This window comes from Manihot esculenta, chromosome 16, assembly GCF_001659605.2.
Source record: "Manihot esculenta cultivar AM560-2 chromosome 16, M.esculenta_v8, whole genome shotgun sequence".
NCBI lineage: Eukaryota > Viridiplantae > Streptophyta > Magnoliopsida > Malpighiales > Euphorbiaceae > Manihot > Manihot esculenta.
Window position 1 is genome coordinate 615,883 of NC_035176.2, and position 12,278 is coordinate 628,160.

The following is a 12,278-nucleotide window of genomic DNA, read 5'->3' on the forward strand; positions in this document are numbered from 1 at the left end:
ATTGCTCTTCAGCCACGAACAAGTGATATAGGCAAGGGTATGGTGAAAAGCACTGTCTGGATACGGCTCTCTGCTTCTTTGGTCCGACTATAGAGATATATTTTATTTTGAGTGTGTGTGCTATAACCTTCAAAGCCATTGGAGTCCATTTTAATTGTTTGTGTTTGCTACACCTTTTCAAGCAGTCACTGCTATGTAATGTAGAAATACCCCTAAGGCTGTTTCTATTAGGTAGATACATGACTTACTACTGATTTATTTTAGGTAAACCATGCAGGCAGATGTCAAGCTACTGATGAACATTTTAGCTTTAAAGATCATAAATAGCATCCCCTTATTTGATATGAATAATTTTATAAAAAAAAAAATAATAATAAATTCTTATAAAATTACTCATAATTTCATCTTTATTTATTTTTAAATATAATAAAAAAAATTTATGTAAAAAAAATTTTAAATTCTTTTATTCTAAACAAGAATTAAAAAAAAAATTCAATTGACTTAAATTCTTACAAAATTTGTGATCCCAAACGTAGTAATCAGGAATTTATGTACTAATTTACCTAAAGATCATCGCAGGTGATATTGGGGCTTTAAAGATCAACAATGCAGGTGATGTAGCTTTCCAACTGCGCAATAAAGATCATTTAAAAATGAGGCCACTTCAATTTTAGAATAACCGTCAGTCCACCTCGCATTTGAGAATCAGTTGCCTCACAAGACTTTTTGACATCCACCCAAATCAGAAAAAGCAGAAAGGAATTTGCGGAATTAGAAACAAACTATCATTGCCATCTCTCCTGTGTTTCTAATAAAATTACAAAAAAAAAAAATCAAGATAATTGTATCGAGGCCAAAATTGAACGCAGTTAGTGTATTATGACAAAATTGGAGATGCAGCAAATGCAGCAAAGTTTTCAAGTGTCTTCTGTGCGCGCCAATAGACGGCATTTGCAGTTTCTGATGTTCCCAGCTGCAAAAGTAGCATGTTGAGATTTGTGAGTATATTCACTCAATTGAATGACGTATGTAGTCTCGAAAATAATGCATCAAAAGTTGATATTTATCATATCTAATAAACTTCAGGTCATCATGTGGCTAGAGGGAAAAAAAAATCCCAATCCCCCAAGCTGCTCTCACTTTCTAAGGCAAAATTTAGAATAGAATGAATTCCCTTCAGAGAGTCCCATAAATGGTCAGTCAATTAGGTGCCATAATATATGAGTGCCTTTTGTTTAGAAGGAAGGGTGGCATGAACAGCGAAAAGAAATACATATGTACGCCTGAAGCAGCAAGTAAGCGCAGAAATTACCTTGACCTCCATGGCATAGTAATCTCGCCATAATGTGACATTTTGGTCATGAGTTGCAAGCGCAGATTCATATATTTTTCGGGCATTTTCAAGACAAACTTTATCACCAATAGATGCAAGGTTCTCTTCCAACTTGATGCAATTTTTGTATAAAGCAAGGCCTGGACGTGGCAAGGCAAGAAACCTGCACTTGAAACAGAGATGGTTAACATGCTTCCAGTTAGTTTTTTTTTTTTTTTTTTTTTTTTTTGTGGGGGGGGGGGGGGAGGGGTCGTTCATTACATACTGCACCAAACACAACCTTAGATAAATTTCCACAAGGAAATTGAAATGCTACTTAAAGTGTATCACATATCATTATGCAGTTGACAAGGACCTTGAGCAAGCTTGAACAAAGAATTTTCTTTAATAATTTACTAACATACCGCTTATATGTCTCTCTGGCTTGCTGAATACCATCCTTCTGAAGAATACAATTTACAACAGCACATGGTAGGGAGAATCCATCATCACTGCCGCCATACTTAACTACTGAAGTGAACGACATCTCCACCAGCTTGTCAAAATAATGTTTTTCTACAGCAAAAACCTTGAATGCCTGTGGTATGAGATCATGTTAAAGCTTGGCATGAACCTTCAAACTGTCACTTATTTCTGGACTTCTATGACATTGAAAATAATCTTGTGCAATGAGGAGGTAATGTAGATTAAGCCATACATGGTTTCCACAAAAGGAATAACTACTCAATCATATTCATAATCATATCGACTCGGGATCTACAGCACATTTTGTATCCACCAGGCACAGGATGAAGATAAGGGGTAACATGATAACTGGAGGAAAATAAATAAAAAATCCTAAAAATTTAAATACGGACTTCAATTTCCTCCAACATAACCTTGGGAATTTATTTGAAGGTTTACAAGCCACTTTGATCCTGTATTTTCACTAAGCAAATACAAAATACAGAAAATGATGCATGTCTTAACAGATATCTCTGATATGCATGTAAGGGCTGGTAAAAATGAAAGCAGGTTAATTAGTTGAACAATCTAAAACTTTGACAGCGCAAATGGTAAAATTACAGGGCGAACAGAAACACACCGTTATCCATAAGTCCTCAGCTTCTGTTATTGATACTCTTTTCAACACGCCTCTCAGAAGTTCAAAGATGGATTGTAGATCAGCGTTACTTGGTCCAGCTGTATTATTTGTAAAACATCTAATTTCTAAAGAGGCCCTTAATACCCATAATTTTACTGAATTGGAAAGTTTTCCCCTGCATAGTTTTTCTGCTAGCTTCTTTCCTTCATCTAGTCTCCCTACTTGCAAGTAAAATGAGACATATTCACAAGCAAGTTCCTCAGTAATGCATCCCAATGTCTCAGCTTTCTCATATATACTCAAGATATGAGAGATGTAATCTTCAGTATGCTTGGATAATCCCAAGAGTTGGTCTTCTTCTCTTCTAGGAGCAACAACATCCATAAAGAACTTTACATATAGGTTAAACATAAGAGATGAAGGCACGAACAGCAAAGCTTCCTCATAAATCTACACATAGCAGAGAATCAAGGATGATCATTAGCTCATAATTAGCAACAAAAGCATTCAGGTCATGAACACATCTACATTTTCATTTCACAGCAAGAGAGAGAAAGACTTCTGCAAGACGCTTGTCAGAAACCAAGAATTCAAAAACTAAGTAAAGAAAAAAGCACTAAACAGTAATCTTAAGTTTCCATAATTCACGTGGTTTTGTGGAATTGTATACCTGAATTGCTTTTTGTAGTTGTGTTGACATGATACCTTCAATCTTCTGTTGTATATTGCCAGAATTAGTCATTTCAAGTCTAGCAAGCCAATCCCAGTATTCTGGATCTTCCGAGAAGTCTTTCCTCATATCACTAAGGATCTCCTTGTGCATGTCTTCGGAATCTGCCAACTCTGTTGCTTCCAATATCTCAAATAACCGCTTCCTCAGGCCCAAACTATGAGGAAGAGCTTCAATTGCCCCACTATAGATAGTCCAAAGAATGTTCAAACCTTGTTCTCTAAACAAATCCACTTTCCTCTCTGACTCATCAATATTAACATTTGATCCATTACTATTTCCTTTTTCTTCATCCAGTGACATAAAAACACCCTCATTTTCTTCTCTCCATTGTTGCTCATCAGCATCTCTAGGATCACGGACGAGAGTCCCCTTGTCCTCTCCAAGGGCAACCTTTCGGGCCTTTAACTTGTTAAGGTATGTGAGTTCCATCCGAAGATACTCTACCCAAAGATCTTCTGAAGTTGGGCACACTCTCAAACCACTCTGCATCAGAGCACGAGCAGCTGCAACATTTAAGTTATGGTCAAATTCCCATGCTGCACCATAAATCCAAACTCCTGGGACCTTTGGATGGAACCTAATTAATTGAGCCAGGACCTAAAATATGCAGGGAAAATAAAAAGGTTACGATCTAAATGAAAATGATAAAATCCCTCCTATAACAATTAGAACACCTTGTAACGTGAGGGGAGGGAAAAACAACAAGAAGAAGAACCAGATCAAGTCATTATTCATAAATAGCCAGATAGTTGGACAATAGAAGTAACACAAGCGTCAAATAAATTACATGTACACAGCATCTCTGATACAAAATTTAGCTTTCAGAAGCTAAGAAGGCGGTGCATATAAGAAGATTGATTTACAAGCTGGCAACTCAATAAAGATTCAGGATATTCAATTGAGGACCTTAATATAATCAATGGAAGCGTCAACCTAGATTGTAGCAGAACTTTACATAGGAAAACAACATCATTAAACAATGCCGAGGACAATAACATAGTACCTTTTTCATTCTGCCATTCCTTCGCTCCCTACAAAACTCCAAATACCGAAACCACAGCTCAATATCTCCCTTGTATCTCAATACAGCTAGCCTATAAATTTCGACGATTCTCGAAACGCCAGCAAAATCAGAAACCGACATCTTCATTTTTTTATTTCCCTTCTTTTTAAGATCACGCGCCACCGATTTCTTGCGAAGGCGACGAAGAGCGTCTAGCTGAATCTCGTAATCTATGTACGCCAAGTAGTCCTGCTTGAGTGGACTCGGTCTCTTCAGTCTATACTCGAATTTTCGTCTCTGCTTCACAATCTCAGCGATTTCGCGACGCGTGAATAGCCCTCGCTTCTCCAAGTCATCGAGCTCGTCGACCATGCGCTCGAGCCGGTATTGCACGGTGTCCGCCATTGTTGCAGATTAGTGAAATGAGCCAGTGAACTCGAGGAGAGATTTTAGAGAAGTGAAATTGATAGGCTAGGGTTTTAGCAGAAAGCGAGTTGGAGAAGTATAGAAGAAAGTGGATCCGATTAGGGGTTGGACAGTAATGGATCAAGCCCTTTTAAGCTTAAAAGGGGTCCACTTTGACTCTATCGTATGCTCGGGCTCCCCCGTTTAGCCCAAAAGACTATCCTAGTTGAATATGAGGCGCTTTCTAAGTTGAGAAATTCTATCGCGCATCCGCCGTCCATTGATTCAATAAAATTATGATACATAATTAAAAATTGGAAAAAATTAAAAATATAATAAAATCTATATATTAATATAAAATTCTCTTTTTTATTGGTTGGATATGTATTCATGCATGGTAGAATTTTCAGCATAATTTTTCAATAATTAATAACTAAATATTTTTAAAAATAATTAAATACTAAAAATTTTATTGTTTTACATATTTAATGTATTAAAATCGGATTAAGTGGTATCTCGGTTTTAATTTTTAATTTTGACTTTACCTGATTTTAAGAAAATGCTTTGATTAAAATTCAAGAAAGAAAATTAAATTAAACTATTTATCCAAATAAACTAGTGAATGTTAATCTAGTTTAAATACAGTTTCAAATTGATTCAATTTTATTTTTAAATTAATCAATTCAGTGTTGATTCCGAATTGAATTGTGGCTTCCTCTACACATGTTTTCATATAAACTAAGTTAGTTGTCATTTTTTTTTAATAGTGGTTCTCAATGTTTAAAAAATCTTCATAGTTAGTTTATAATGGTATAAATATTAATATATTAGGTTATTAATCTGATATTATTTGTAATTAGTTTGCTTTTCTTTTCTATTCGTATACTCTATATTGAAATTATAGATAGGGAGGGGATACAGAATTGCAGATTAATCTTATGGTAACAACTGCATAGAAGCTAGCATTGAAGAAGATCCTCTTAAATTTGGTAGCATTAAAGAAAAAGGGAAATAAAGAGGATTAATGGAACAATATTATTTGGAAAACAAATAGAAAGTGCTTATCTTCTCTGAAAAAGAATTATGTGTGGGTTTGATTTGCTGAAGTTTCTAAGGATGGTCGCTATTCCCAGTAGCAGCATCATTTCCTAAACCAAAACCAAACCCAATCCCCATTCCAAATCCCATCCCAATTCCATTGTGACCTCTCCCACCGCTTATACCTGCACCTTCACCATTCTCGCCGCTGCCTGCCCCAAAACCTCCACCTCCGCCTTCTCCATGTCCATATCCTTCACCAACCCCACCTCCACCTCCACCTCCGCCTTCTCCATGTCCATATCCTTCACCACCCCCACCCCCACCTCCACCTCCACCTCCACCCCCTCCGCCTCCTCCTCCTCCACCGAAACTGCCTGTCCCGAAACCTCCACCATAGCCTCTGCCATACCCTGCTCCACCATAACCACCACCTCCCCCTCCCCCTCCCCCTCCCCCTCCTCCTCCACTACCACCTAAACCGCCACCAGCTCCATAACCACTACCATGACCATACCCTTTACTAAAACCACCTCCGCCTCCGCCTCCGCCTCCTCCCCCACCTCCTCCGCCTTTATTACCACCTACACCACCACCTGCGCCGAAACCGCTACCATGACCATACCCTCCATTGGAAGCACTTCCACTACCTCCTCCACTGCCGCCCCCACCACCCCCACCTCCTCCAGCACCACCTACGCCAGCTCCAACACCAAAGCCGCTCCCATGACCAAACCCTTCACCAGAACCTGCATTGCCACCTCCGCCACCTTCCCCACCTCCTCCTCCTCCACCACCACCAATACCAGCATTATCTCCCCCTCCAATACCTCCTCCAGCCCCATGTCCACTACCATGACCAGACCCTCCACCAATCCCATCTCCACTACCACCCCCTTCTCCACCACCTCCACCACCTCCATTACCTCCTAAACCAGCTCCAGCTCCAGCTCCATAGCCTTCACCATGTCCATACCCATCACCTGCTTCTCCACCACCACCACCACCTCCACCACCTCCTCCTACTCCTCCAGCTGCTTGTCCTATACCTTCACCGACTCCACCACTGCCAAGACCACCTCTTTCACGTTGGTTACCAAAACCTCCGCCACCTTTTCCAAAAAAACTTCCACAGCTTCGCCAATTCCGATAGCAATAGTCGTCAATATAATCATGATCAGAGTTCCCCCCATTTGGACCTCCATAGCTGCTCTCATCTTCTACGTCCCTTCCACTTCCAACTCCATTCCAAGCACTAAAAATGCTAAAAACAAGAAAAATCACGTACGAGAATTTAGCAGCAGACATTCTATATGAAATAAGACTCACAAACCCAAGCCCACTTCCTTGGTCCCCCTTCTCTAGGGTTTCTTATTTATAGCAGTACGTAGCCGATCCATGCTTCCTTGTACAATTATATATTTTCATCACGTTTTGTTTTTTTTTCTTTTTAAAATAATATATTCATCACGTTAATTATTGTTCTTGTTTACATCCGAATATATAATTTTGTTACATTTACTTTCACCTCATTTGAAATAAAAAATTTTCAAAAAAATCAATTTTTTATTCAATTTTATTATCATTTTTTCTTATTTAATTAGAAATTTTTATTTTTTTTAAATAATCATATATAATTTTACAATAATTTATTTAAAATTTTTTTTACAAAATAAATCATACACAGAAAAGAGGGTTAATATATTTGAAATGAAAAAGTTTATAACAATTCTATATAAAATTGAATTTTAATTAATAAAAGAAATGGCTTTCATCTTCACCATTAAACTTTTCTTTTTGGCTTCTGTTTCTCAAAAAGGACGCGAATTAGCTGGCGCATTACGATCTAGGTATTATATATCTTACATGGTCAACTATAGCCGACAAAAATTATAATAAAATTCAAACAAGGGGAGACATGTGTAAGTCTTCCTTTTTTTTCCAGGAAAATCCAAATAATTTGCTAGAAATTAGAATATAAATCATTAGCTAAGAGAGATGGATAGTGGGGTAGTAGGTAATATTGCATCTTCTTCAAGAATATCTTAAAAGACTAATAATAGTCTTTAGATTAATGTCAATATTATCCCAAGTGTCATTCTTCAAATCCCATCTCGCATTTCTTATTTTCTTATTCATATCCAAGTAGGATATGAAAATATCTATGTGGATGCCATGTGACCAATGTTGTGTGACAAATAAGTATGCTTATATATATATATAGTTGGTGTAGTGGCAAGGTGGAAATTGATTGGATGGTTGAAGTAGAGGCAACTTAGACAGCAACATCTCCAACATACAATGATTGGCCTTAAACAAATACATGGTTGGATTGATGGACTATATATTCCTCCACAATTTGGAGATGTGAACCACTATTCATCCAAAATCCAATCATAGTCTTCAGGAAGATTTCTCTCTTTCTTGTGACAATGTCCAGCTTCAAACAAAATCCCCACCTCTGACATCTTCACCATTTGTTTCAGTTAAGGCTATTTGTTTCGGTTAAGAAGAGATTTTGAGTATATATTGTTTTGTTTTGTTTTAAAAAAAAAAAAAAGAAAAGAAAAAGGAAGAAATAAGCTAACCACTCCCACTTCAGCAGTTTCTTCAGAATCCTATGCTGACTTTATATATAGTATTTGAAATTGCAAAGTGGAGTCCAGTACTCATCACTTCTACAGCTTAATTACAATATGTCTTGTTCCTAACTAAACAAACATTTAAATTTTTTAAATTTTCATCACTCACAATTCAATCAAAAATCAATAAAATTCATATTTTTTTATAAATAAAATAAATAAATTCATCCCTCTTGCTATCTCTAAAAATAAAAAAGACATGCATTATAATGATTAAGAAATTGAAGTTGCAAAATATCATGTCCACTTAAGGGAAGATCCCAAAAGAGAAAAAACAAAACATAATATAATTAGAAATTTTTTTTTTTTAAATGATATGGTTTTGAAGATAATGGAACGACAAGTGCCAGAATATATATATATAAAGATCCATGTCGGGATTCAGAGTGTTTACCTGCTGGCCATCATATACTTATAGAATGTTACATTTATTAATTAATTTAATTTGGTACACCCATGATTTATTTTATTTATATTTATATAGAGAGAGCAAGTTGAAAGTTTTTGGAATACATTTGATTATCCTCAATTTGATTACCCTCTTATTTTATTTTTTATTTTCTTTATTTTTTCGAGAGTGTCTTAATAATAATCAATAATTTTATATTAATTCCACCATAATCAATAATCAAACGAGTAAGGATGATACAAATAAGAGTAGTAAAGAATAATTACTACTAATGCAGAGATGCCTTACGTCCCATTTGGTAGCAGAAGCAGCACTCTAGCTAGCAGAAGTCAAGGGCTGTATTTTTGGTTTGCTTCATTCCAGGTGGGATGTCTTTTCTACGGAAAACTAAATAGAAAATGAAGCTGAGAAACTTTCACAAAGTCTGAACTGTCTCCTTCATAACATGCATCAATTTCTTAACCTAGACTAAGCTCAAGACAAACATCATCCATGCATAATTTCTCAGCTTTCCTCAGCTTCAACACTGACTCTGAAGCTTTGGAGTTTAGTAATAAAGTCATTTTGTCTCCTTCTACTCTCTGTGCAATCTGAGTTAAATCTTGCTCATTATTCCTCTGAGACATCAAATGTAGACACAAGTATTTGTAATTAGTTGTTTTTCATATTCACTAGCTAATTATAATTATGTAAAAGAAGAATAAGAATTTATTACTTGCGCAGTGCAGCTTTTGAGTAGAATATCCTTGAGGGTGATACAAGGATATTCAGGCTTCTTCTCCCATTTCTTGCTTGTTTCTTCTTCATGTGAAAATGTGTCAGTCGTCAGCAACCTCTTTCCCATCCACATCTCTTGATTTTCTTTCCTGCAGAAATATACACTGTTACATGATCATGGCAACCTGGTACTCAGCATGTCATTCTCGGTTGATTCTTATATATTCCCACTACTACAAAAAATTAAACTTTTAATGGATATAAAACTCACTGCTAAATGCGTAAAATTCGTCACTAAAAACCATCCATTATCAAAAACATCATCATCCAGCTAAGGATGAAACAAAGAAATGAACAAAATCAAACGTAAATCTTTTTTGTAGCCAACCCTATTTGACAAACTGCTGTTAAACTACATAAATATCACTGAAATGGAAAAACCTTTGGGTTGTGTTGCTTGGTGAAAGCTTGTAACTGAGGTTATTATGAGCTCCTTGGCCTTGATAGGGTAGTAAATTGTTATTGAATCTCTTGTCTCCCAACTGATTATGATTCTGATTGAAAAACATGGAATCCAGATGTGAGAAATAGGTTGAATAGCGGATCCCAGGTGCCTCATGTTTCTTCTTTGCTGCCATGCACAAAGAAATATATAAAATTCATACAAAATACTATAAAGTTGGTCATTCAAGAGGATCAGAAAAGGCTACTAAATGAATATGATTACATCCTGCAAAATCAGTTACTCGAATATGCTTTCTTGACATACGCATACATGAAGTCCACAAGGAAAATTCCACATGCATAGCACAAAAGACAACATTTCCTTAATAACCCTCGTGTAATAGTACTGTTCTTGCAGCCTTCGATTTGTTTCTCCTTTTATATGATAAGTTTCTGACATGTATGTATAAATATGCACAGAAGAAAGTGACTTGGGAAATTTAAAAAAAAAAAAATCTTATGATTCTATCGATTTTTTTATTTCAAAATTTCTAATTTATTTCAAGGTTTTGGTTTAATTTTGTATCACAAAATATTATTTTATATGTATGGTAAGTTCTATTCACTAGCCAGCTTACAAATTATCTACATTCCTAACTAACACAGGAATTGCATAATTATTCAATTTATTTTATATTCACACTTTCATATAAAAATTTCATTTTTTTTTTATGGGATTAGTCTAGAGAGAAAAGCTCAAATAAAACCAAATGCTCCAACATCATAATTTTAGCTTAATGGTGCTGAAATCGTCTTTAAAATTGAGAAGTCTCGACTTCAAACTCTAATCAGGGTTTATTATAGCATACCTTGCATCGTCTGCTCATGCTTCATGCCCCTATACATCTGTTCATATACAGCATATACCAAAACGTCACAAAATTAAACCTTTCTCATTCATTATCTGCAAAACCTTTTTGGGTCTAAGATCATAACCTGAAGATGGCTCTTTACGTGAGACATGGTGAGGCCCTTCACATTCATTATCTGCAAAACCATCTTTGGTGTAGCACCTGTAATTCAAATCCCACAAGGTGGCTATTTTGTAATGCAGAAGATTAAGAATTTAAATAACCACTTAGAAAGAAAAACTTGTTGTATATAAAAAAAGCTTACGATGTTCTCCACCAAGGCTTTGGACTGCACGTACAAAGCAGTGGTGAAGCTCAGGAGTCCATCGAAGGCGAGGCATTTTTGATCGAACGTAGGGCCTAACCATGGAGGATTTCAAGCTTAAAGCACCTGGAGAAAGAGAATGATCAGCTGATGGCGTCCTAGAAACTCTCACATCATCATCATCACAAGGTGATTTAAAAGCAGAATCAGAATTGTCATGAAAAGAGGAAGGATAGGCTTCAGCATGTAGTGGTAATCTGTTCATGGAGAGTTGAAAGAAAGAGAATGTGGAAGAAGAAGGAGGAGGTTGGTTGGTGTTTTGCTGAAACAAAAGAGAATAAATACTAGAGAGACTCCGTTGTAAGAAATTGTCTGTATGTGCAGCTTTTTCTCAACTCCCTATTTATGGTCTGCTTAGTCCCTTGGAGTTTCGATTAGAAATATGAATATTCCGACACGGAATTTCAGACTTAGGTTTTGTTCAAAAGGTGAGGCCAACAAAAATATCATGTGATATGCATATTTTTTTTAACTATGATTTCGTATAGAATGGATGAAAGTATTTTATTTTTTAAAATATAAAAATCTCTATATATAATTCATAGCTTAAAAGTTATTATTTATAGGTGCATATAAATATTTTTTTTATTTTATTAATATTTAATCGGTTTGATTTAAAATAAAATTGAAAATAAAATAAATTTAAAAGTGAAATTTTAGTCTTTAGTCGGTTCAACTTAAAATAAAATCAAAATGAATAAATTTAAAATTAAAATTTTAATATTTATAAAAATTGAATCGAATTAATTTTAAGGAGAAATAGAATTAAATTCAAATGAATTGATTTTACATATTATTTTTAATATTTTAAAATTTAATTACTATAATCTAATCTCTATATTATAAAAAATAATTTATTATCATTAATTGGTTCGATTTTATTTTTTATAATTTTTTTATTAAAATCAATTGGTTCGATTTAAATTTTTATAATTTTTTTATTAAAATCGAACCGTACTAAAATCATCAATTCAAATTAAAAATTAAATCAACCCAAAATAAATAAAAAATCAAATTAAAATTTTAAATTAATTCAGTTGGATTAATTTTTTGACTTTAAATTAGATACTGCTCATTCCTATATTTTTCTCACTATTTCTAATAATTAACCCATATATATATAATCATTATTTTATTATTATCATTATTAAAATTTTAGTTTATTTTATATATTTAAATATGTAATAAATATTATAATTGTTAATAACATATGTATGTACATTATTAATATTTT

General features: G+C 34.8%; 3 protein-coding genes across 3 annotated transcripts; all 3 read right to left on the reverse strand.

The window, feature by feature from the left end:
* Positions 1-643: 643 nt before the first annotated feature.
* On the reverse strand, positions 644-4,684 carry LOC110603934 (U3 small nucleolar RNA-associated protein 6 homolog). Its single transcript, XM_043952084.1, has 6 exons — positions 4,154-4,684; positions 3,088-3,747; positions 2,418-2,867; positions 1,738-1,910; positions 1,313-1,496; positions 644-973 (listed from the first exon to the last, which is right to left on the reverse strand). The coding sequence occupies exons 1-6, from the start codon at positions 4,556-4,558 to the stop codon at positions 878-880; spliced, it is 1,968 nt and encodes a 655-aa protein (XP_043808019.1). The 5' UTR covers positions 4,559-4,684; the 3' UTR covers positions 644-877.
* A 984-nt stretch (positions 4,685-5,668) lies between these two features.
* LOC110603935 (glycine-rich cell wall structural protein 1.0) lies at positions 5,669-6,904 on the reverse strand. Its single transcript, XM_043952045.1, has 2 exons — positions 6,127-6,904; positions 5,669-6,072 (listed from the first exon to the last, which is right to left on the reverse strand). The coding sequence occupies exons 1-2, from the start codon at positions 6,902-6,904 to the stop codon at positions 5,669-5,671; spliced, it is 1,182 nt and encodes a 393-aa protein (XP_043807980.1).
* Positions 6,905-9,105: 2,201 nt separating this feature from the next.
* LOC110603936 lies at positions 9,106-11,249 on the reverse strand. The gene is made up of 7 exons (XM_021741942.1): positions 10,985-11,249; positions 10,805-10,881; positions 10,679-10,714; positions 9,781-10,011; positions 9,667-9,695; positions 9,363-9,513; positions 9,106-9,264 (listed from the first exon to the last, which is right to left on the reverse strand). Exons 1-7 carry the CDS (start codon positions 11,247-11,249, stop codon positions 9,106-9,108), a joined length of 948 nt encoding a protein of 315 aa, XP_021597634.1.
* Between the last annotated feature and the right edge of the window lie 1,029 nt (positions 11,250-12,278).